Source organism: Delphinus delphis, chromosome 7, assembly GCF_949987515.2.
Source record: "Delphinus delphis chromosome 7, mDelDel1.2, whole genome shotgun sequence".
Lineage (NCBI taxonomy): Eukaryota > Metazoa > Chordata > Mammalia > Artiodactyla > Delphinidae > Delphinus > Delphinus delphis.
In genome coordinates this window covers 38,802,837-38,829,978 of record NC_082689.1, presented here as the reverse complement: position 1 = coordinate 38,829,978, position 27,142 = coordinate 38,802,837, and the positions used below count along the sequence as shown (strand labels likewise).

At 39.6% G+C, this 27,142-nt stretch overlaps 1 protein-coding gene across 2 annotated transcripts in view; it reads right to left on the bottom strand.

The window, feature by feature from the left end:
• The window catches only part of HECW2 (HECT, C2 and WW domain containing E3 ubiquitin protein ligase 2), a 411,404-nt gene that overhangs the window by 163,062 nt on the left and 221,200 nt on the right, over positions 1-27,142 (bottom strand). The window contains exons 1-2 of one of the 2 annotated variants that reach the window (XM_060016381.1): positions 16,522-16,825; positions 3,064-3,171 (exon numbers count right to left, since the gene is read on the bottom strand). In XM_060016381.1, the coding sequence (XP_059872364.1) occupies positions 3,064-3,070 (7 nt within the window). In that variant the 5' untranslated portion in view covers positions 3,071-3,171; positions 16,522-16,825. Of the gene's footprint in view, positions 1-3,063; positions 3,172-16,521; positions 16,826-27,142 lie in introns of those variants that run through there. The other variant, XM_060016380.1, reaches the window with a different exon arrangement.

Genomic DNA, 27,142 nt, shown 5'->3' with positions numbered 1-27,142 from the left:
CAGTATGGAGGTTCCTTAAAAAACTACAAATAGAACTACCATATGACCCAGCAATCCCACTACTGGGCATATACCCTGAGAAAACCATAATTCAAAAAGAGTCATGTACCAAAATGTTCATTGCAGCTCTATTTACAATAGCCAGGTGATGGAAGCAACCTAAGTGTCTATCATCTGATTAATGGTTAAAGAAGATGTGGCACATATATACAATGGAATATTACTCAGCCATAAAAAGAAACGGAACTGAGCTATTTCTAATGAGGTGGATGGACCTAGAGTCTGTCATACAGAGTAAAGTAAGTCAGAAAGAGAAAGACAAATACCGGATGGTAACACATATATATGGAATTTAAGAAAAAAAAAGTGTCATGAAAAACCTTGGGGTAAGACAGGAATAAAGACACAGACCTACTAGAGAATGGACTTGAGGATATGGGGAGGGGGAAGGGTAAGCTGTGACAAAGCGAGAGAGAGGCATGGATATATATACACTACCAAACGTAAAACAGATAGCTAGTGGGAAGCAGCGGCATAGCACAGGGAGATCAGATCCGTGCTTTGTGACCGCCTGGAGGGGTGGGATAGGGAGGGTGGGAGGGAGGGAGACGCAAGAGGGAAGAGATATGGGAACATATGTATATGTATAACTGATTCACTTTGTTATAAAGCAGAAACCAACACACCATTGTAAAGCAATTATACTCCAATAAAGATGTAAAAAAAAAATGTTGTCTATGAGATCTAAGAGACACAGACTACACTTCTAAGCACTGATATAAACACCACCTCAGGTTTTTACACTGAATGGATTTTGAAAAGATAGGGATGTGTGTTGGGGGAGATCCCATTCTGATGAATGAAGATAAACTTATTCTAAAGCCAAATCTTTCTGTAATTCCTATTCACTGTCTTGCACTTAAACTTATACAACCTTTCTCAGTCCTTAAAAATGCATTACTTGGGCTTCCCTGGTGGCGCAGTGGTTGAGAGTCCGCCTGCTGAATCAGGGGACACGGGTTTGTGCCCCGGTCTGGGAGGATCCCACATGCCGCGGGGCGGCTGAGCCCGTGGGCCATGGCCGCTGAGCCTGCGCGTCCGGAGCCTGTGCTCCGCAACGGGAGAGGCCACAGCAGTGAGAGGCCCGCGTACCACAAAAAAATTAAAAATGCATTACTAAATATTTCCAGTTTTACAACTATGCTACACAATACCCCCAATTTTGTGTGTGAAGAATTAAGGTGGAAATGCTAAATTAGAGGAGAAAAGCAAAAGCATTCCCAATTCCTAGCTTCAATATGAAGCCCATTTCTGTTAAATACTAAGACTGAGATGTGAAGAAAAAATTTTGTCATGCCAGAGATGTTTACTATACCCTAATCAGCCAGGACATTATGAATCTCTAATTCATACTTCATGGAGAAAGAAAATCAATCATGTCAAGTGGGATACTCTGTAAATGGGTCTCTTATACATGTTACAAATTATAGCAGTGTGTGGTACTGACTTCTTCCCAGGTGTTCACATGAGCCTCATCATGTGAATCTGCACACTCCATCAACAGGCAACCGTTCCTAGCCGTCTCCAGCATTTTAAAGCAAACAGGAAGGTTGTTTTGCCTTTTTCCCTGAAGTTCAGTTGGCAATACTTCTCAGCTAGACCATCCTCTTAAGCCCTGGGATCTTTTCAAAGGAGGAATTACACTGAAAGTAAACCCAGCTACTTCCCATTCCATTTTCACCAGATTCTTTTACCACTTATTTTTCTCATTACTTAGTAATGGCAGCTGGACCAATGTTGGAAAGTAAAGAGAAGTAGAAATAGGCAATAAAAACAAATCACTCATAATCTCACCTCCCAGATACATCCCTTGTTCACATTTTGGCAAATCTCCTTCCAGACTTTTTCCTACATGCTGTATTAGCTGGGATTATGCTGTATGTATCTGCTTCCCGCTTATTGTTATATCATGAGCATTTTCCCTTAAAAACTACATTCCATGTAAGGAGAAAATCTAGCCAGAAATTGAACTATGAAAAAAAAGACAGTCCTTAGAGGACAGAAGTGGGATTTGAGAAAACTATGAAATGCTGACCTACCAGTAAGGATGGTCAAAGAAATTATCTGGTGTCTTTAATGGCAATTCAAAATAATAGATGTTAACCTTTTAAAATGACTTTTTATATTACAGAAGTTTTACATGCTTCAAGAAAGACATGCTTACATCAGATTTCCATTTAATCAAACTTACTTTATAATTTATGGTTTAATAACTACCATTCTTAAGTACCAGTATCCATACACTCTCTTTCTTATATTAAATCCCTTGCATATAGAAAATTTAATTCTTACACAGAGCTAAACAGCTCAGAAAAATTTTAAAGAGCTCATTTTTTTCTACATTAAAGAAAAATAAATTCTGTAAATGTAGAAGTTAACCTGGACCAACTAGTAAATCATTTACATATATAATACTATATATAAGTACTACATATAAGCATTTGTATTTATAAGTAAGTATCAATATAAATCAGATCAACTGGGAAATTGTTATTTGCAGTCAATTTCTGATTCCTAATAAATGACCTCTATGGCAGTGTGCCCCACACTATCTCATCTACACTTGGAAAGACCAAGACCCAAACGCAAAACTTATTCTGCTGCTGGGGAAAATAACAGTCAAGTATTCTACGGGCAAATAAAACTCTTAGATTAACTGAAATCTTGAATTATTCTTTCTGCTCCTTGTAATTAATATACTATTAATTATAAATGAGATATAAGGGTATATAAATATGTGTAAAGTATTAAAATAACCATACATAATTTATATACCATACATTCATCAGGTACATTTTACACACACAAGTTTTTCAAATTATATGAACATTGTCTAATGAGTATTTTCCAAAACAATATACTTTCCAGTTTGGTGCAACACGGCATACATGTATAAATCAGAGCCCAAAACTTTTACAATAAAATTCAGGAAAGACTCTATAGATTTCTGCATATTTCTGCAATGTTCAATCACAAACTTATATTTCACACTTAGTTACTTACGCTCCATGAAATAAGGCCCAGGCTCAATTCTCCATACAATTTGTCCTTTTTGTGTTCCGGTTACACCCCTGTTTTTAGAATCCCAGAAGTTGGCTGGAGAATTCTCATCTGAAAAAAACAAAGAAACACTTTTTAATCTTAATTATAACCTCTTTGTCTTTCCTTAGCTGAAAGACTAATACAAGTTCTAAAATAAATGGAAAAAAAATAAAGGGGAAATATTAATGAACACTATTGTTAATGACTTACCTCCTCCCAGCAGATTACCCTGAATTTCTACATTTGCATTTATACAGGAGAATTGGGGAGGAGGATGGGAAGGTGGAAAGGAGATGGCACGTCCAGGCTTGGCCAGGTTGTTCACTGTTGCCAAAAGACAAAACCACAAAGAACAAAGGGTACGATTGTTCGTCAACCAGCAATGAGATGATATATAAGAAAAGGGTTGGGTGAGCTCCCATCTATAAAATCCTTTATCAAAAGAAAAGGAAGAGTAAGGCCAGACACTATAAAACTCTTAGAGGAAAACATAGGCAGAACACTCTATGACATAAATCACAGCAACATCCTTTTTGACCCACCTCCTAGAGAAATGGAAATAAAAACAAAAATAAACAAATGGGACCGAATGACACTTCAAAGCTTTTGCACAGCAAAGGAAACCATAAACAAGATGCAATGACAACCCTCAGAATGGGAGAAAATATTTGCAAATGAAGCAACTGACAAAGGATTAATCTCCAAAATTTACAAGCAGCTCACGCGGCTCAATGTCAAAAAAACAAACAACCCAATCCAAAAATGGGCAGAAGACCTAAACAGACATTTCTCCAAAGAAGATATACAGATCACCAACAAACACATGAAAGGATGCTCAATGTCACTAATCATTAGAGAAATGCAAATCAAAACTACAATGAGGTATCACCTCACACCAGTCAGAATGGCCATCATCAAAAAATCTACAAACAATAAATGCTGGAGAGGGTGTGGAGAAAAGGGAACCGTCTTGCACTGTTGGTGGAATGTAAATTGATACAGCCACTATGGAGAAGAGTATGGAGGTTCCTTAAAAATCTAAAAATAGAATTACCATATGACCCTGCAATCCCACTACTGGGCATATACCCTAAGAAAATCATAATTCAAAAAGAGTCATGTACCACAATGTTCATTGCAGCTCTATTTACAATAGCCAGGTCATGGAAGCAACCTAAGTGTCCATCAACAGATGAGTGGATAAAGAAGATGTGGCACATATATACAATGGAATATTACTCAGCCATAAAAAGAAATGAAATTGAGTTATTTGTAATGAGCTAGATGGACCTAGAGTCTGTCATACAGAGTGAAGTAAGTCAGAAAGAGAAAAACAAATACCATATGCTAACACATATATATGGAATCTGAAAAAAAAAAAAAGGTTCTGAAGAACCTAGGGGCAGGACAGAAATAAAGATGCAGACGTAGAGAATGGACTTGAGGACACAGGGAGGGGGAAGGGTAAGCTGGGACAAAGTGAGAGAGTGGTATGGACATATACACGCTACCAAATGTAAGATCGATAGCTAGTGGGAAGCAGCCACATAGCACAGGGAGATCAGCTCGGTGCTTTGTAACCACCTAGCGGGGTTGGATAGGGAGGGTGGGAGGGAGACGCAAGAGGGAGGAGATACGGGGATATATGTATATGTATGGCTGATTCACTTTGTTATAAAGCAGAAACTAACACACCATTGTAGAACAGTTATACTCCAATAAAGATGTTAACTTAAAAAAAAAGAAAGAAAAGGAAGAGCAAAGCTGGTAGAATATAACAGAATCAAGATGGGATGAAACAAACAGACATTGAGCTATGAAACTGAGTCAAGACACAGCACAGGTTGGCCATGGACAGTGCTCAGCAGACACCAACTAAGTTATCAGGTTGGCTAGGACAATCGTTTACAAAAGGTCGGTAGCAGTAGACCTTGAGTCAATACAAGAAAAGGAAAGAGGAAGAAGGATAGAAAGAACAGATCCAAAGAGCAGCCTGAAAGTAGCATTCTCCAAGCTCTCTGACCTCATGGCACTAAGAAAATGGTAATATTTGTAGGACACACTGGAGTACATGAAAGAGACACTTACAACTTAAGATTATAGTAGGGGTGCTCTGGCTGCCCCAGGTTCTGCCCCACCCTGAAGGTGGAAGGGATTCATATTCTTTTTTTTTTTTTTTTTTTGCGGTACGCGGGCCTCTCACTGTTGTGGCCTCTCCCATTGCAGAGCACAGGCTCCGGACGCGCAGGCTCAGTGGCCATGGCTCACGGGCCCAGCCGCTCCGCGGCATGTGGGATCTTCCTGGACCGGGGCATGAACCCGTGTCCCCTGCATCGGCAGGCGGACTCTCAACCACTGCGCCACCAGGGAAGCCCAAGGGATTCATATTCTTTAACTTGCTTACATCACACTAGTTTGAAGTTCTGTCCTAGGGCCCTGGAATAGGAAATGAAACTAAAAACAGGAAAAAAGAGACCATTCAGAGTTCTATAGGTACACAAAAATGTGTGCAGAGATACTGGCTCTTAAAATCAGATGTACCTCATTTGCTTCCCCAAATCCCTTTCCCAGGAGGGAAGATTAGGGATACACTTTAACTGAGAGCTGGAATTAAGCTGAGAGGGTGAAGTAAGAGATCCACTAAAATAAGAGAGGAGAGAAAAGGTCCCAAGCCCAAGGGAAGAGTCCTAAGAAAAACCTCACTTCTTATGAGCATAAAAGGAACAGAAAGTGGGCCAGGTGAGGGGTTGGATAATCCAGCTCCACTGGATTTCAATCCAGTGGTTGTCCTTGGGGCCCACTGGTTTCATCACATTGAGAAGTCAAAGAAGTTTGGGAGGAAGGGTCCTTTCCTGCTACCTGTAATCAGCACAGTATAAGTCAAAGATTCTTTATCGTGAAAAGGCCAAGCAGCAGCCACTGTTCTTGTAAGAATGGAAAGGCGTAACTGACTCAGGGCATCACCTCCCCTCATAGATAAACAATGCAAGGCGATCCACTCCATTCCATCACAAAAATAGAACCACAATACTGATATTTAGAAGGTACTCAGGCAATCACCTAAAACTGGATTTGAAAGATGTCATGTGGCTCCTCAGGGCAGACCCTGCTCACTGCCTACCCCTTGAGCCTCTTCCTTGTCAACTGAACCCCAATTCTGTCCGAGGGAACAATGTGCCCAGTTAAAAATAGTTGCCTCTCCAGAATCCCTTGCAGCCAAGGGTGGCATGTGGCCAGTGAGACGTAGGTAGAATTCTACTGGGTGGGACTTCTGGGAAAGCTGTTATTTTCCTGATTGATAAAAGGACAGACTCAATAATCTTTTTGTTCTCCCCCCTCCCCTCTCCTTAGATGAGAGCCACATACTAAGAATGGCAGAGAAAGAAGCTGGAAGCATCCATGATGATCCTTTGAGCCCTGAATGGCCTTCAGGCTTTTTGCTACCGAGGCAAAAATAAATTCCTATTTACTTAAGCTCCTGTGGTTGGGTTTCTGTTACTTGCAGCTGAACACAATTCCTAATAGACACAACTACCTTCCTAAAAATCACTCAGTGATTTAGGTGCATCACGCCTGACTTGACCCAGAATCACTGAGATTGCATCACTTCTCCAGGTTAGACAACAAAGGTAGTTTCTTCCTTTCTAAAACATATTGGGCAGAGCTGCTGGCATAGGGACAGGGACCCTCATGTTTTCACAAACAAATGTATTGTATTAGCTGTTGGTCACATGCAAGGCACTGGACCCTGAAGGGAACAGAACACAGGTATAGGGAGTAGAAGGTGTCCAGCTGTTCAAAATGCTTTTTTTTAAAAACACGGCTATGCACATGGGAAATTTTCTGAAAATACTGTTGTGTCAGTTTCCTCTTGAGGCCTCAGGAAAGATGAGGCAACATCAAATCTCATTTTAAGGAGCATGCATTAGGATCACAATGATAAAAAGCAACATTAATAAATTTGTACTTGGTAAAGTGTGACCTCTCTGTTACAGGGTTCGCACTTCTGCTGTTACTAAACTTTTTCTCCCCAAGCCATCAGTTAAGTCAAACCAAGTACACACTTCTGACGTAATGACCCTGGGAAGATGGGGCCCTAAGGAGCAGAAATAGGAGCGGGTGGGGGTAATGGGATGAGGAGATAGCGTGAGAGGACTGAGCTCCACGCAGAAGTGATGCCTGAGGCTTGACACAACCCCTTACATGTTCCCTGGAGGAGAATTTTGACAGAGAACCAGTGCCAGCATCTCCTGTTCCAAGAAGGGCCACTAATAACTTTTTCTTTGCCGGTTATATTCACTTCAAGGTAGAAATACTGCATTGCACGAATATCCATCCTTGGTCTCAGAAGTTGGAAATAAGGGAGGATGAGTTACGGGTGCTTCCTCCCCAGACTCCTCACCAAGAAAGAGACCTAGAGTTAGGGGTTCGGTTCACCCACCAGCTTGTGTGGGTTGGGATAAAACATGTATCTCTGACTTTTACTCCTATCTTTGGTTCATAGGCTATGTGGACAACTCCATTTGGTTAAGTATATGATATTTAAAGAAATAAAGGCTAGCCCCTTGAAGCAAAATGTCAAAAATGTACCATGAGTATTCAGGCCCGTAGGGAACTCAAATGTCCCATATATGTTGAGAAATGGGTCAGAATTAGGATGAACAGGCCCAGAGCAGAAGCTTGATGGGTATGTTCTGATTTTTTTTTTTTTAAGCCCAAATGCCATAGCAAGAAACAAATCTGTAAACCTTCATAGGGAAGCTCTTATTCCCCACCAAGCACAGTGTCTGTCATTTAGAAGTTACCCAAGTTGCTTAATATTCTGGTTATTCTAGATGGAAATCTTTCTCCAGTGAGATTACGTTTCTGAAAATTCATCATCCCTGACAGATACTAGCTCTCCTGCTACCGACTGGCAGCTACTCTTAACTGAAAATGTAAAATCCCTAGAAATAAACCAGTGTGGTGGCACAGAGTTCAAATTATTTTGTGCCGGCTCTCACAGTCTCCACCACAGCTCCAGCTCCTACTGACATGGGCCAGCAGAGCTCTGACCAGCCTTGGTGGCAGGATTCTAAAACATACCTAGAATGACTCATCCCTTGTCTTTGTTTCAAGGAGACCAATTTTAACTTGTCCTTCAGACTAAACCTTTTTTTCCTTAAGTAGGTTAACACTTTCATTTAGGTTGCACTCCGTTCTAGGCTAGCCTAAGAACATCTTTTCAGTGACAGCATTTTTCTGCTCAGGTCTATTTTTTTATGGATGTTTGAGGACAGAATATTTTTTCCCAGATTGTGTAAGTTGGTTTTCTTCACCCTCATTTAACATCTGTATTAGATGACTCAATCTTTTTAAAATGCCCCCAACTCCAAATAAGAAAAATAACTGAGTATAAAAATAGTACACCAAAGAAAGCCTTCTAAATTCCCTACATGTATCGTATAGACATAATTATACATCTATTTCTTCCTTTAATTGAATAAAGATTCTGATAGATCAAAGAAATGTCATTGGTCTTTAAAGCCAATTATCAATTTTTCCATTTATACTTGGCCACTTCCCTTCCCCATTTCTCTTAAGAGCTATTCAAATCTGTCTCACTGTCCTCACATCCTCTAATTTCCACCCTCTGACTTACAGCAGGGTACCATGCACCCTATGGCATCTAGAACATGGAGGACATCAAGCCCCATTTCCCTGGTTTCTGCCTCGCCCTACCGCCATCTTTTCTGAACCCACACGTATTTCTCGCTTTCTTGCCCAGGGTTTTACCCCCCATTATGGTGGTGCCCTTGACTCAAACCCTTCCATCAGTCACCTTCTCTCACCTTGACCTTTAGCTTCTTCCTCTCAACCGAGAAACACGTCAGCCTCCATGAGACATATCTGTCTGCTTTTGCTCTTGGACCGTTGCCTTCCTTGCCCCCTTTCCCATCCACATTTTTATTTCCCTTCTTACTAACATTAAAATATCGGTTATAGTTACAATGGAGTCTGTATTCTAGAAGTGTATGTTCTAGATACCTAGGTAACTTTCTAGCTGGAATATAATTACAAAAAGAAACATTGGAGATATTTAATTCATGTACCTAAATATCTTTTCTAAATCTAATTTTGTTTGGCAGGGTTTATATGAAGCTTGTCCACTCATGTCTCTTACATATTCTTAGTTCTCTTATAAATCTAGTTGGCAGTACATGTTCTGTAAATAAAAAGGCAAAGCACACACCCAAAAAGCCCTAAAATCCTTCTAATGTAATTTTCATTCCTGTTTGTGAATATTGTGGGAACATGATCAAGAAACCTTTTGAAAATCTTTACTCTTGCCTTATTTTAGCAATCCATGATACTTTCCGAAAATGATTTCATATAGTGTTTTTTAAAATTACAGTTGACCCCTGAACAAAGGCAGGGGTTAGGCACACCGCCCCTCTCTGAAGTCAAAAATCGACATACAACTTAGAGTCGGCCCTCTGCATACGGATGGGGTTCCTCCTTACCCGCAGGCAGTTTCCATATCTGCAATTCAACCAACCGTGGATCACATAGCACCGCAGTATTTACTATTGAAAAAAATCCCTGCATAAGTGGACCTGAGCAGTTCAAACCCATGTTCTTCAAGCATCAACTGTACTCTTCTAGGGCTTTTCCAATTAATTTTTTTTTAATACTGGAATTACTTCTGTTAAGTCTGCTTCTCCAAGGGAGAAACGAAGTGTTTGGACCCAGAAGTAAAGGAGTAGGGATATAAGATTACACTACACAGAACTAACTCTCTTCTATTAACTGCAGAGTATAGTAGCTCAGAGAATTTTCTCAGAAATTTGGTTAATTAGGTGAGAAATAGTCCCCTTCCCTTAATGAGAACCACATAATTTTACCTTGGGGTCTTAAACAAAATCTCTATATAAGCAGATTTGCCAACATCTCCTGCACATTCAGTAGGTCACAAATCATCATTGGCTACCTTCCCCTTTAGCTAACTGATCCTCTGGGGCAATGATTGCCCAACTCCATTGCTCACAATGAATATCCTGGGGGCTCCTTCAACAATGCTGACTTTGATTCAGTAGGTTTGAGTCGGGATGCAGGAATTTGAATTTTAGGAAGCACCCCAACCAGGTGATTCTGCTACAGGTACTACAAACACCTCACATGGAAAAAAAATCTGTTCCATGGTAATTTCCAGAGAAACTGAGCAATCATAGCAATGCTGTGGACCATGCACATCTCATTGACCACTGTCCCTCTCATTTGCTAGCTTGTTCCTTTCCTTCCTTCCTCCCTCCTTCCCTCCCTTCCTTCTTTCATCTGAATGGAATTTACTGACTGTCTTATGAAGGTCAGGAACATCCATTTCCTGCCATAAGGAGTTTGCAGTACAGTAGGAGAAGACTGGCATATAAAGTACAATGCGATGTTAAAAGTGCTATGATAGAGGTGTGCATACTTTATAAAGTGTTAGAGAACCGAGGGGGAATGATCAGCATTCTCCGTGACCGTGTATAATGACTATGGCTCTGGATCTATCAAGTTTGAAGTGTCTTTGGGAGATGCATATGGAGATATCCTTTCAGAGGTTTACACATTTGAGCCAGTCATTAAGGTATCCCATCCATTCCTTTGCTTCGCTGTTCTCTAGACATATTGTTTTGTCTCCCAAGGTTCATTTTTTGGTTCCATAAATGGTCATCAGAAGCAACAAACAAGTGGCATATTAAGAGCTGAATTCAGTGGTAAAAGTTACTGTTTGTTGTTCCCTAGGTCCCATGACATTATCATTTTCTTACTTGGAAAAGTAGGATTAATTATATTAACTTACAATATGATTGTAAAGAGTAATTTTAAAAAATAAATGAATTCTTTTTAAAATGCCACAAAAACCTAAAATGACGTAAGCATAAAGTCTTTCATGCTTCAAACTCTTCCTTCCCCGTAATATTTCACACACAGAGGTCAGTGTGAAAATAATCTTTTAAAGATTAATTTTTTTTTCTGTACATGACTTTTGGATTGCAGAAATGTCCTGTGAATAGGCATATACAGGAGACATGGCCAGACATATTAAACATATCCAAAATAATTTGGAAATGTTTCTATGTCTATATTAATATTTCCAAAACCTCCATACAATACTGGAGATAAAACAGAAACAAAAAAAGTATTCAAAGTCCTCACTATTCTATCAGTCAACCTAGGGGACTTGAAAAAAGATAAGAAATTTTGTAAGAAAGATGCCATGTGACAGACTGTGACAGATGAAAAATGATGTTTACAAATGTTCTTTTGCTTTGAAGTAATTCCTCCCTACATTTTCTTGAAAAATGGCATAAACATCTAACTTGATTTTAAATTACTTTTCGGATAAAAATTGAATATACCTATGTCCTGAGATTGGATCATAAAGAGGCCTGGCTTTCTTCCAGCTACACTCAGAAATTAGATGCCTTGTCTAGGATTTGGGATTTAGAGCAATCCTAAGCTACAATTTGAATCAAAATGATCATTCTAGACCTGGCCAAAAACACATCTTCACAGGGGCTGCCTGACTGTTAAAACTTTGCAAATTTACCTGCATGTGCTAGGCAAGTTATGGAATCCCACTAGGCAAGTTATGCGAGAGCAAAACTCTGACAGTGGCTGAGATCTGAACTACATTGCAGGCGGGTGAGGGGGTGACCCTTTACCACTGATTGTACCAAACAGAGCACCAGTCTTATTAAGTGCTATGAGAATTCACTCACAAACTTCATGAATCGGCACACTCGGCATTTGTTTTTAACCCAATGTCCCTAGATGCCCAATTCTGTACACTGACACCCTCCCTGGATGGAAAAAAAAAGAGTGTGAGTATTGGACATATTTAGGGATTGCAATGATGACACCATGCTATCAAATGAGAATGCGCCCACTGCCACTTGAATATTTTCTTATATTGATAGATACCAGAAAGATTTGCTGATTATAATGTGCCAGAGATGAGAGAAAAAGACACTGGCACATTACAGGACAGAAAAAGCAACAGAGGCTGAGAAGACCCTCTGGCAAGCCGGTAAGGTCTGGCCTTGGGGATGTTTGCACTGAAGGGCGTGTGCCCCGATAAGAAGGGAACACTGGCGGGGGGGGGGGGGGGGGGGGGGGCGGGAAGAGTGAGGCTCATATACTGATTCACTGTCACTCACACCGCTGTATGAGAGAGGTGTGCTACTGCTGTCTCCTCTACAGGAGGCCTCACCAGGGGTGGTGCAGGCCAATCTCAAGAATGTTTTATGTTTCAGTAGATCCAGGCTGGGTGACATACCTTATAGCCAAGTCCTAACCACACCCCTGAGGGGTCTCCTCAACATTCAAACCTCCAGACGTGCTAGGCAGAGGCAGGAGGCCCTGCTAAGCAACTTCCTGTATAAAATACCTGATCCTAAACTAGTCAATTAAACACTCAGTTGACAAGGGGGGAACCACCAACAGACCAGTGAGAGGAAACACTTGGCTTCATTTTAGCAAATAACTGTCAAGAGTTTCAGTCAGAGAGGGTTTACAGAAGAATTCACTTTAAACATAGGTAATGTTTACATATTGAAAATGTCTTACCTCTTGTTCATTAGGATCCCTGTTTCTTTCAGAGTAAAATTCAAAGTCTTTTTGGAGGTTAATAGTGCCCTACAGGATCTGGCAGCCCCCTTCCCCACCCCCCAAAAAATTAGAGCTCTGACCTCATCTTTCCCTACCCTCTCCCCTTCCCCGCTTGCTCCACTCCAGCTGCACTGGACTCCTTGGTAATGAAGGGAGTTAAGAGTCTGCCAGGCCAAAATATGCCACTTTGAGCTGAAAGCAATCAGCCCTCTGCTCTCCCCCTTTATGTCTAAAAGCAAGACATAAATTTCCATCCGTAAAGGTGCCTCCCTCTCCCATACCAGGAAGAGTAAGATGACTCTTAATCACTACTCATCAATGGAGAAGGAACCAACTTCAGTCTGCGTAACAAACCTTCCTAAATAACCCTTATCTTCCATTAGTTTCCCCCATATATTTACCTTCCCACAATTTACCACCCACAGAAGCCAACCGCCCTTCCTTTGTCTAGTTACTTCTCCACAATTTATTGTCCTTTGGTAAAGTAGCATATAAGCCCCTGAATTTAACCACTTCTTTGGGTCTTCATTTTATATACAAGAAGGCTTCATGCAAGTAGAAATAAAATTTTTAACATCTATTAAAATGTGTATCCTCTTTTTCCTGTTAATCTGTCTTTTGTCAGTCTGATTTGCAGGGCCAGTAGCCAAACCTAAGAGAATAAAGTTTTTTTCCTCCTTTACAATATCCTCAAAGTTCTGGTCAGGACTCTGCCTCAGGGTCCATCTGTCTGAATCTTTCCCCCAATATATCCTAATGCATCAATCCTCTCCTTAAATTATTTTTCTTTTTTGCTTGCATATCACTGTCTCAATGAAATCTACCCTGACTGCCCGGTTTAAAACTACCCTGTCTCCAGCATTCCTGGACTCTCTTACTCCGCTCAATTTCTTTTCTATAACCCTAACACCATCTAACATACTATATAATCTACTTATACTTCTTGTATATTGTCTTTCTCTCTAGAATGTAAACTCCAAGAGGTCAAGGACTTTTGTCTATTCTGTTCACTGATGTATCTCAAGTAACTAGAATACCTGGCACATAGTAGGTGCTCATATTTGGTTGAACAAAAGAGGTTGCCATGTCTTCTTTTAATTATGATGATATGGCATTAACTGAATACCAGTATTATACTGTTAAAATATACAAAGGAGGAAAATAAAATTCTCACCAAGGAATGCATAAAGCCTTTTTAAAGAGATCTCTGTCCTGTTCAAAATAGAGAAAAACAAGGACAATATTGCAAATTCCACACTAAGCTTTACTAGACTAACTTAACAAGATCAATTTATTTAAACTCTCAATCTTTATAACAAGAATTTCTAATTAATTCAATCACATTGCTATGCTCAGTTGACATTCAACTTTGTTTATAGCTTATAGTCCATCACACCAAATGCACAAAAAGATGAACTAGCTTACTTAAGATCACATAACCAGTTTCTGGTAAAGGCCTTTGAAACATCTTAAACAAGTTTTTTCCTGATGAAGACTTTCAGAGCATTTCTAAATTAACATTTACTTTTTCCCCAACTGAATACTGTCCTATATAGAACATAGGAAACTCAAATTCTTTGATAATACCTCAAATGAAAAAATTATTAAAAGTTTACTTATATCAAATAATCTATTTAATTTGGCTACTCTAAAAATTTATAATAAATATCATTGTGAAAACAGAATATGCAACTGGTAATAGTTTTAGCCAATTTCATGTTAGAAATATCAGCAGGAATTCGGTGATCTTTATAAAATTTGAGGCTTAAAAACTTCCAATGTCGGGCTTCGCTGGTGGCGCAGTGGTTGAGAGTCCGCCTGCCAATGCAGGGGACATGGGTTCGTGCCCCGGTCTGGGAGGATCCCACGTGCCGCGGAGCAGCTGGGCCCATGAGCCATGGCCGCTGAGCCTGCGCGTCCGGAGCCTGTGCTCCGCAACAGGAGAGGCCACGACAGCGAGAGGCCCGCGTACCACACACACAAAAAAAAATTTCCAATGTCTTCATGAAGCACCCATTGCTGTCAGAACATAATTTTCCCCATCACAGTTTGCATGGCTATATTTCCTCCAGCGATTACACTTTAACAATGAGAATGTAAGCCTCAGCTCTTTCAAAGGGTCAAGCATGTTCAGCACATGGTAGCTTGGTAAACACCTTGGCACATGATTCTCTATTAGGTCCTATATGAATATTCTATAACGATGACACTAAAATGCTTCAATCCCCTTCCTGGTACCAAAGCTGACAGATTAGAACAAGACTTCATATTGCTAAAGAAATTTCATGAGAAAGAGTAGGTAAATGATCTTTTTCTAAAGGTCCATCATGTGGGGCAAGGTGATGACAGGCTAACAAGAGTTAGAAGGAAGACTTTAAGGCCTAAAAACAGAAAGAAAACAATTACGGAAGTAATGATGGAAATGAAAATCACTGAAAATTAATTGAACAAATATTTACTGAGCATCCCCTCTCTGCCAGTGAAAGTCCCTCTCCTCGTGGAGATTTTGGTCCAGTGGGAAAAGCGATGAATAATCAGACACAAAATAATGTGTATGTCAGGTAGTGTAGTAGAGACAACGTAATGTCAGGTGGTGGTGACATGGGTTGAAGGAAGACAGCCAGGGAGTGGGAGGGGGAGAGAGAGTGGTGGGAGAGTACTATTTTATGTAGGTTGATGAGGGAAACATTTGAACAGGGCCTTGAATGAAGTGAGACTGCTTTCCACTGGGAGATTTGGGAAAAGGCAACACACGAAAATGCAAGGACCCTGAAACAGGACAAGCCCACTGTGTTCCCAGGGAACAACAAAGTGATGCAGAGTGAAGGATGAGGCCAAGAGTGGGAGAAGATGAGATCAGAGAGACAGGCAGGGCCAGCTTGTAGATGGTGTGTAGTATGGCTTTTGTTTTTAGGTACACATCATTTATTACAGGTGCAATGAAAGTAGTATGCTGCTTGATAATGGTGTTACCAGGCTGTGGCTGCTGTGTGATGCTAAGATCCCAGAACTTCAAGAAACAGCAGGCCTGAGTTTAAATTCCATTTTTCCCATTTACAGAATGTATGACCTTGGGCAAGTCTTAAAACTGCAAAGACCCCATTTCCCCATTCTATAAAATGATAATGGCACTCCTAGCTCAGAAAGGTGTGAGGAGGACATGTGTACAGGATGTGAACCTGGTTCATATTAGGAGCTATTATACATGTGTAAGTGTTTATTTCATCCTTTTTAAAGAGTGCTATGTTTTTAATACTCAAAAGCACAATTCCTCAACTTCTTTCCTTTTAACTTTTTAAATTTATTTCCTTTAAAGACATTGTCTTATTCTGATTTTTCATAAATAAATTAAAACAAAAGCATAAAAAAATATACAAAAAACCCCCAAAGCATAGCTATTTTTATGTTTTTGGAGACCCTGCTTTCTTAAGCAATGGATGCCAAATGACCAGGCAGCAAAAGTGCAGAGGCCGTATGTACAGAAATTGCACATTATGCCATGTACTATGCCGTGTAGCACAGTCTCCCACACAGAGTGTCTGAATACTGCCCAGTTCTTGGATGGAGGGTCACTCAGAGCTGAAAGTGCTGTCAATGAGCTTTAAGCCTGGCTTAATAAATGCACTACAGAATTTGTTAATAATTGTCCCTAACCAAGCTGGGAGGGGACAGCATTAAGAATTTTTCAAAAAGAAAGGCAGAGACAACTGTGAATCCCAAACAGTTGGACACAGAAATCAGATGAGAGTGGAATTCATTTCACAGAACTTTCTAATACCTTACCTCATAAAATCCCAAAGAGTTCCTCTCTGCCTTTGTCAGGGCAGAATCCATCATTTCAAATCAGATTTAGGAAGCAGCACGAAGAGACATTTCATTCTCCTTAAAATCATGTACCTGGCCTACCCACTTGGCAATGTCATTCATAAGCGTGGCCCGAACTGAAGTTAAAGAGGGTCTGAAATCCTAATGCGGCGGGGAGAGCTCTGCGGGTCCACTTCAGATGCGCCTGCTGTTCTTCCTCTTCCCCAAAGTTCTAGCAGTGAAATACTGAGTGGGACTCGAGCAGGCTGCTACTAGGAGACTCCTGTCCAGCTGTAAACAACACTGAGAGCCGCCCCTGCCTTTCATCAAGACTTATCACTGTTCAGGCATCCGAAGTGAAAAAAAATCATGTATCAGTGTCCCCGCGGCTGAGGCAGTTGTGGCCACGCCCCTGTAAAGCACAGGATGCAATCGCCCCATCCTCCCCTCAGCTTCCTTCCTTTGCTTTTCCATGGGAGAATTCCAAAGGAAAAGTTATGTGTGTACACACACACACTCACACACACAGGGGGCTGATGTCAACAAGCTGACTGTTATCACAGAGAGGGGGTTTTTCTGTTTGATTTACTCAGAATAGAGTGGCCACTATCTGGGAAACTCTAATTTACTGTTACCATTAATCAGATACAGACTTAATTTAAGTTACTGAAATAGTATCCTAGCCAATCCAGAATAGAGTTTGTGGACTTGTGGTTTCAAACTGTAAAAAAGGACTACAACTTTTTCATATATCATATAGCTTTCATGAAAATCGCCAAATGTGGTTATCAGTACAGAAGTTATTTTCAGACCCTACTTTTAATGCAAAAATAGACACAATCACCGATTTACCTGGTACTCCTGTCTTATTCTAGGAAGCGGTTGTGGTATGAGAATCTCCAGTTCAGATGCATTGTTCTTCAATGGGGAGAGGGGCCTTGTAAGGCTGTTCACCCACCCAGTGCCATCACTGCAATTTTTTTTTTTTTTTTTTTTTTGCGGTACGCGGGCCTCTCACTATTGTGGCCTCTCCCGTTGCGGAGCGCAGGCTCTGGACGCGCAGGCTCAGCGGCCATGGCTCATGGGCCCAGCCGCTCTGCGCCATGTGGGATCCTCCTGGACCGGGGAATGAGCCCATGTCCCCTGCATTGGCAGGCGGACGCTCAACCACTGCGCCATCACTGCAATTTTTAAGTGCTGGTTGAATGCATGAGTACAATCAAAGGCTACAAGACCATCTCTTTCCAGCAAAACTTCCAGGAAAGCAAGAAGAGATGTGCTCAGTTGTCACGTGCTTTTGCAGTGAAGTGGGGCAGACTAGATTTAAGCTCCATGGTACATTTGGTGGCTGCAATTTCCTCTCCACTGTTCCCTTAACCCAGACATAGTTTGCCATGAAACTTCAAAGGTGCACAGAACTTTGGACTGATTCTGGAATAGAGTGAGTGAACACAGCAAGCTTGTCACTCCAGAACCACCCCCGCCCCGTCCAGGCCTCTTCTGGACATGCAAACCCAGCCATGTCTTAGGACAAATCATTGTGGATTTCTAGGTACATCCTAGCAAACAACAATAATAGCAAGCATGTATGGAATGCCTACTATGTACCAGGAACACATACTAAATGCTTTAGAAATAGTCTCTAATGAATGCCACCGTGCTCTAAAACTGAGGTCAGTAGTGTTATTAGGTCCATTTTACAGATGAGGAAACTGAGACTCACAGAGAGAAAGTGATAACAACCAGGATTAAAGTCAGATCTGAATACACCCAAGCCCAAACCCTGTTATAATACACTGCCTCCCCAAATAACACTGTGAAAATGCCATGACCTCACTAATTAATAGGTGGCCAATGGGCCCACAGCAGCCTCAGTCACCATTAGGAGATTAGAAAAAATAAGGCAGAAAGGATGAATTTATTTCCTATTATTGGCATGAAAGATGGCTAGAGCCTATGAACAACAGACTGCTCAACAATGTCAGCATCTCTGTTTTCAACCCCAGTGTTTAACCCTTACCTCCATTCAACTCCCAGGGCCCTGGACCCACTTGATGCTCCCACCACTCTGGCCCTCCAAGCCACATTTCCTTGCCTTCCAAATATTGTAACAGTTGTCAGATACGCCACTTTAGCTGAACTCTAGATTCTGGTCCATCCACGTGTCACTGACACTCACTTGTGACAAACAGGCTACTTTCCTATGTAAAGGAAATCTGCTTCTCCACAGCACAAGCCTTTGTCATAATAGAACATAGATTTTTCCCAAGATGATCATGAAAGAAACTTACAGAGTGGAGCAAGGGAGGTTAGATGAACATTAGAGCTTAGCCTTAAGGCCATCACATACACGTACCCTTTCATGGGGATGCTGTTTCTTAAATACAAGTAGTTCAGCCAGTACCTCTTCACTCACAATAAACTACTGTATTGAGAAAGTACAGCCAGAGCATGATAGTGTCAGGCCTTGAAATTTACATATGCCGTTCCTTCCTCCAAACCACACCCTTGAAGAAAACACCAAAAAAAAAAAAAAAAATCCATAGCAACAAATAAAATGGTGAAGCACATTAATACCAATTTTGCATCCATATAACACCTTAGCATTTTCACCTACTGTGCTATCATATAGGTGCTAGGCACTGGGAGACATATGCGAACAAGACAAACACAGCCCCTCCTTCTTCTCGCAGAGCTTCTATTTTAGAGAGAGAAACACTAAATAACAAATACAAAGTGAATTCTTTAGTTACTATAATGATACATGCTACAAAGGAAAAAGAGAAGGTGGTAAGGCAATGGATGAGCTGGGGACATGAACCAGGCCAGAGAATAAGAGAAAGCTCCCTCAAGGAATCAGTGTGTGGACTAAGTGGACCACTAGGATTTGGGGAGGGGAGGAGGCAAGAGGAGAGAGAGTTCATTCCAGACAGAAGAGCTGTGCAGAGGCCCTGTGGTAGGAAGCAGCATGGCCCTTTCAGAGACTGAAGGAAGACCAGTGTGACTAGAGCACAGAGGATGAGGGAAGGATGAGGCCATGGAAGGAGAACAGACTAGAAAATTTAAGCATCAGTGTATAGGGAGAGAAAAGGAAGCTTAAGAGTAAGGGAAAGGAGGGCTTCCCTGGTGGCGCAGCGGTTGAGGGTCCGCCTGCCGATGCAGGGGACACGGGTTCGTGCCCCGGTCCGGGAGGATCCCACATGCCACGGAATGGCTGGGCCCCTGAGCCATGGCCGCTGAGCCTGCGCGTCCAGAGCCTGTGCTCCGCAACGGGAGAGGCCACAACAGTGAGAGGCCCGCGTACCACAAAAAATAAAAATAAAAAAAATAAGGGAAAGGAAACGTCCCTTTCCCCATCTCCTTAAGCTCTCCTTCTGAAAGCCCAACTGATTATCACATTCTCAACATTCTGATCTATTGATCAACAAGGATACTTGTGGGTAGAACTGTGATTTGTGGCTGCTGAATGAATTAATCATATAAATTAAAGACATCACTTAACTGAAATAGCTTATTCCCCAAAGCTCACAGAATATTTATTAAGAATAGGGTAGAGAAGAGCAAAACACAATTCTTAGATTACAATACAGACGGACAATGGAAAACTCCAACAGTGTTTCCTCCAGCTATCTTTATGCGGGCACCAAAAACACGAAGCAGAGTCAAGGTTAGCACATCAGGAAGCAACAACCCTCTTCCTGAAAAGCCCATTATGAATTTCCTTTGTGTTTATGCATTTTGCATGCCTGTGAGTCTGACATCACTCATATGCATTACTGAAGTCTTGCAGCAAGGGTCTGCCTATCTGCTGCAATTTGTATTGCCTGCTTTTTCTTCTGAAACTGTGTTCGTAAAGCAGCCAGATGAATACTCATTTCATCACCGCTCTGTTTTCGGATTCCCAACATCTTCCAATGGAAATACACATTGGTTCGTGTATAAATCAGAAAGATTTTGAAAATAAATTTTAAAATGAGACAGCTTCTAAAAGATCAAGGGGAGGACGCTCAAAACTAAACTCAAGTAGATACATGTACATGAAACATGTTTGTTTGTTTTAAATTTATCTTAGAAAGTGGTATGCGATCAAATTCAATAAAAATAATAATGGCTATCACCTGTTATCTATTAAGAAACTTCTATGTGCCAGGCACACATTCCCTCATTTAATCCTCATAATAACTTTCTGGAATCGTCACTACAATCCCCATTTCACAGATTAAGAAAAATGGGGGATAGATGGATTGAATTACTTGCTAACACAAGATTACATAGCAGGAAACCAGCTGAATTTCAAATCTAGAGTTTGCATGACATCAGAGATTACCCACACATTTCCCACTGCTATACAAATTCCCCAGGTTACTGACTACCACTCACCAATGCCAAGAGCTGTGCTCGGTATTTCAGAATCATTAACTGAACTGATAGAGTTCTCCCAGCAATTCTAAGAGGTCTTGTTATCCTTATGAGGAAACAGTTTGGAGAGGTCTAGTAACTTGATCAAGGGCACACAATGGCAAGGTTGAAAGGTCCAGAGGAAAATTTTCCAGTAGCCTGCATAATTTCACATCAGCAACATTCTTGTGGTACTCTGAGTTCAGTAAATACAAGTATGGACCTGTTACTTTCTTAGGGTTTTGCAGTTTTACCTGGGAAGTTATCATTATGCTTGGGAAGAGAGTGAAGTCCCCAAAGAACTGATTTTCTTTTCTTAAGTGAATAAGGAAATCCCTTTATCACTGTCCATTCAAGACAAAATATCAGGATTATGATCTACTGCTTTCCTAAAGAAGAATAAATGACCTTCACTCTTCTATTTCTAAAAGACAAATACACACACGGGATATAATGTGCCAAAAACTCTGAAAGGAATACACAAATAAGAATAAATGTGGTGGTGTTTGTTTTTTTTTAGTAATTTCCACTACTGAACTAAAGATCCAGCTATAGCAGAGGCTCCTTTATTTGACTGACGTGTACCTTGAATAATATATCTAAGGATATATTATTTTTCCTTATGGGTGAATTTGGTATTAACACCTAAGAATATAATATTTTTCCTTAACAATAAATTTTGTATTAACCCCAGATTAATGTAAAGACAAGTGTTTTTAAATGAAATATTAACGTGGTTTATATACAATCCCACATGTCTCATTCAATTCATAACAACTGTTTAATTACATGGTTAATGGATTCTGTAGCTATGCTACTTTTTTTTTTTTTGCGGTACGCGGGCCTCTCACTGTTTTGGCCTCTCCCGTTGCGGAGCACAGGCTCCAGACGCGCAGGCTCAGCGGCCATGGCTCACGGGCCCAGCCGCTCCGCGGCATGTGGGATCTTCCCGGACTGGGGCATGAACCCTCGTCCCCTGCATTAGCAGGCGGACTCTCAACCACTGCGCCACCAGGGAAGCCCCTATGCTACTTTTTATTCCAAATAAAATTATATTATATAAAGCAAGGTGAATTTAAGAATAGATTTTAGGTATGTGAAACTTTGAAAATAAAATGAGAAGGCTGTAAAATCATTACAATAAAGAAGGATGTACAATTATTTTATTTGTGTATGTGTGTTCTTTGCTTCTGTCTGTAAAATGAAAACATACCTTTTTCCAATAAGGCTTTGTATATGTCTGAGATAGCCATGAACCCAACAATATCCTGGAGATTCTCTGCTGAAAGGACATATATAGAGACTCCAAAATATTCACATTAGTGGACATTTCAGAATTGGCATTTATAATATACCACCATAGTGTATGATACAGAATCGAATAACCACACAGATTCCCACACCCTTAAAGAGTAGAGCTCAAATTCTATTGTGTATTAGAATCAACTGGTGAGACTCATGTTTAAAATTCAGACTAAATTTCATAGAGCAAACCAGAGAAATTCTGATTCAGTAGGTATAAGATGGGTCTTAGTAGTCTTCATTTTTAAACAATTACCCGAGCTAATTCTGATATAGTTGGTCCTTAAACCACACTTTAAGAGACACTGACCTGGAGTCAAAATCCAACAGACCATATATTAAGGTATGTGTGTATATGAATGTCATATTTGATTTTGTAAATTCGTTTTAGTAGAAAACTCAAAAAGAGACATGCATCTTTGTACCTGTGCAGTGTTACCTACCCTAACAATTCTCATGTTGATTATTTCCACTCCATCTTAAGAAAAGAGGAAAACTATGTAAGAAGAAGACAAGAAAGTACAGGAAAAATGAAGAGACAGGAAGGGACACTAACATGAGAAAAAAAGTTTTTGTCTGTATTTAAATCTAGAACAGTGCTCCTCAAAATATGGGCCATGGGCCGGCACTGGGCCATAAGCTGGCTGTTAATCACCTGAGAAAAGTACAGAAATTGAGCCCTTTAGAAACTTTTACAGAAATTTGTTAGAGTAATTTTAAGTCTGTTCAATCTAATAATAAAAATGTGGGCTTATATTCTGTGGATCTTGTTTTTTATTCAATTTCATTCTTCTAATAGTTTATTTTTATTCTGACTAATGAAAGATCAGTGTCTGTGATGGATCTGAACGACCATAGGTAATCTGAGAAACTCTGGCATACTCTAGATGGAAGAATGAGCCATGCTTGGTCAGACCAGGGAGCCTCTTAGCCCAGGGTCTGATATAAAAGTGGTTTTCTGTAATATCATTTCCAAAGGTTAGGGGCCAGAAATGATCTATTGAATGACTGTCTGAACTAACGTCTTCATCTTCTCATAATAACTCACTCTGAATCTGTCAGCAATACACCAATCTATGTGTTACGTGAATTGACCAACCATTTTTTTAAGCTTGTACCACCTCTTAGAATAATATTTTAGTAAAATTTCCTAAAAGTTTACTTTCAACAGCAAAAAGCAACCCTCGTTTCACTTATTATAAATGTTATCTTTCAACTTGCAAAGAAATCCTTGAGTTTTAATATTTGAGAATTCAATGATGAACTTTATCACTTGAGGGTATAGATATTATATCTATACAATATCTATACTCTGTCTGTGAATCTTTGTTGACATGAAACTATTGCTTCAGGCTATTCTCAAATAGCAGCCTAGCCATCTTAGCATTGGGCCCTATCAGCTAATGATTTTCATGATTTTTGGCAATGAAAACAGTAATAAGCAGCACAAAGTATCAGTACATTATTTCAGTCATAAGTACACAGACACAGATCTCATTTTGCAGTTTTCCTGCCTCCTAGTAAACCTTGAATAATAATTCTTTCTCTTGTTAGAGACCTGCATTCTAAACAGAATTGAAGTTAAATTGTAGACATATTTCTACAATTCCTGGCTCAGGTCAGTATTTCCCTTCATGCCTCCCTGCAGTTGCTACTTTTGCTCTACCAGTGTTGCCAAAAATAACTTTTTCCTCTTCCAAGTTAAACACGGTGTTTATAAAAGGTGGGGATGGAGAATCTGGGAGCATGAATCTGTACACACAACAAACAAACTCACAATAATAGCAACAGCACTCCTAGCTGCCAAGATTTCTAGCCAGGAAGAATGAAAAATGAGGTTTTTTTTCTACTAAATAATTATGCCTCCTTTTTAAAAGAGAATAAAGCCAAGCTTTAAATATCCAAGTTTGTTCTGTGATGCTTAAAAGTTATATCACACACTAAGTTTGTTCATTATGTTTTCTTAACATTTTTTAATCCAATTTAAGACATTTTCTCATGTAGTCAGTTTAGTCAGTTCATATGACTAAGAACTCTCTGACAGCTTGAAGGCAGTACAGAATAGCACTGGTTCTGCAGCCAAAATGGACACTTATTAGCTGTGTGACATTGGCCAAATGAGTAACCTTCTACAAACTTTAACTCACTCATTTATAAGATGGGGATAGGGACTTCTCTGGTGGTACAGTGGTTAGGACTCCGTGCTCCCAATGCAGTGGGCCAGGGTTCAATCCCTGGTCAGGGAACTAGATCCCATATGCGAGCCGCAACTAAGAGTTTGCATGCCACAACTAAGGAGCCCACCAACCGCAACTAAGGAGCACACGCATGTGCCGCAACTAAGGAGCCTGACTGCCGTAACTAAGAACTGGTGCAACCAAATAAATACATAAAATAAATATTTTTTTAAGTGTTTAAATAAATAAAATGGGGATAATAACAATGTATAACCAGCATGATTTTGAGAGCACTGTAAAGCTACATAAAGCAAGGAGACAGTGTGCCTGGCACAGAGTATTTACAGACTATCAGTAACTCTCAGATTCTAGTGTTGTCTTTATTCTCAATAGAGAAGATCTAAATCATTGGACTATTTGGAGACGTTTTCAGAATTCTACTTCTGTGGCAAATATGAATACTAAGTAGATTAATGACAGTCCACCAAGAAGGCAACTGGCTAGATGAACTGACCTCAGAAGTCACTTGGATATAGGTTATCTAACATGATTCAACCAGGCTTAAATTCAATACTTTTATTAAAATTCAAGTAACATTGTTGGAGAAAAAGAATTGCCTGTAACTAAAGGAATTATAATTATGTTAATTCTTTTTATTGTATTACATACATTTGCTTCAGCAATCACTTTGGGAAAGGTTAAGTGGAGTAGATAAAACTAAAATCATAAGACATCTTTGTAAAAATAGATGGCATTCATCCAAAATGCCTTTCCTGGAACAAATTGTAACAACTTGATTCACTGCCGCCCTTCCCTACAAAGCTATATTTAAGGATCTGTAAGCATTTCCCTTATAAACTACTATCATCAGGATTTGTAATTTTACCTTCTAATCTGTTTTAGAGTTTATGTTTAAACAACTCAATCTTAGAAAAAAGCTATTGTTTTTTAAATTTAAAAACTTCCTTCAGTAAAGAATAATAGTACAAGGTTGGGGTGTGGGGGGGGAATCACCAGGAAAGTAAGGATTATTTTACACATGAAAAAATGGTTTAATAAGCAAAATAATATGCATGTTCAAGAAATACGTGCCACCAAAGATTATATAAATTCAGTGGTCATTGTGTCATGATCTGTAATAATTGGAAACTAGATTAAGTGTCCAAAAAAGATGAATAGGTAAATTATGACACAGCCATATTATAGACTATTATGTAGTCATTACACTATGTTCCCAGATAATTTTGAATGACATGGGAAATGGTCATGATATAATAAGTGGAAAAATGTACTGCAGAGTTATATGTATAATATGAGCTTCATTGACCTTAAACATACATACGATATTTATAAAAATAAAATTGTAAAAGGAATATGCCAAAATGTTCAGAGTAATTAATGCTTGGCAGGAAGACTTAAGTGTTCCTAATATTCTTCCATATTTTCTACCTTTTCTATAATGAACTTGCATTACTTTAATAATCAGAAAAGAGAGGCTTCAATCTGGCTTAGTGTGACAGAGAAATACAGAAACAGTAATAAATAAAAAAATAAAGTTTCCCTTGCAAACCTATCTATCCTGACACTTGAAAATATTACTTATAGTGTGGATTTAAGTACTCATTCAAAAGGAGTTGTTATTTATCAAGTGGAGTTGGCCAAAAAAGTGACCTTGTAGCTAACCACACATTATCAATAAACCATATGTCTCAAGATACTAAAAAACACAAGTATCATTCATCATAAGGACACCTCCAGGGGACAAAACACAAATTCAAGATACATCTGGTAAAGGAATTGTAAAAAAAAAAAAAATTGAAGTGAAAGATGGCACACAAAAACTAGTTTAAAATTGTATTCAAAACTCCAAGTACTGAATAGTCATCAACTCAAAGAGATCTGCTCCAAATGGAATTATGACATCAATTTAAATCAAACATAAATACCCAAATAATTCAGATTCCCAGGCTATTTCAGGGTCTCCAACTTCCACTGTAAACACAGGCCCGTGTGCGTGCGCATGTGCACACACGCCCCCCACACAGAAAAATCACAGTACAATCAACCATTGTAAACATTCATGGCCATAAATATCATTTCCAGTTTCTCTTTAAAGAAACCTGAATAAATTCTACCAGAAAAACAAGTTTTACTTTTTTCATCAAGATGACATTTTTTAAAACTTATATATCCATTATGTATCAGCTACTATGCAAAATATTTTCACATAAGCTCTCTTTTTCATCTTGTCCTCTTATACCACTGTTAGAAAATCTGGTCCACGCAGATACAGTCATATCCAATCCCCTCTATCAGTCTATGTTATCTGAGATAAGGACATAGAAGATACTTTATTAATCTTCATATTCCAAAAATTATCCAGTTCTGGGAAACATCCAATACATGTTTTTGATTAAATGAGTAAGAACAGATTCTCTATCCTAGTTTTTATTTCCCTCAGACTTTATTTCAAACATCATAAGTGTGAAGCACTTTATAACTTACTGGTCTCCAAATGTATGCATTTAGGAGCAACCGTTAAAATAAAAATTTGAAGAGCTACTAATACTGGAACAGACACAAAGCCACATCTAAATAATCTCCTTATACTGACAAGTAAATATGACAAGTAAATATGACGAGTCTGACAACAAAACATAAATCCAAATAGTTTTCATTCTTTAGGGGAAAAATACATAAAAGTGACAAACTCTATAAAAACT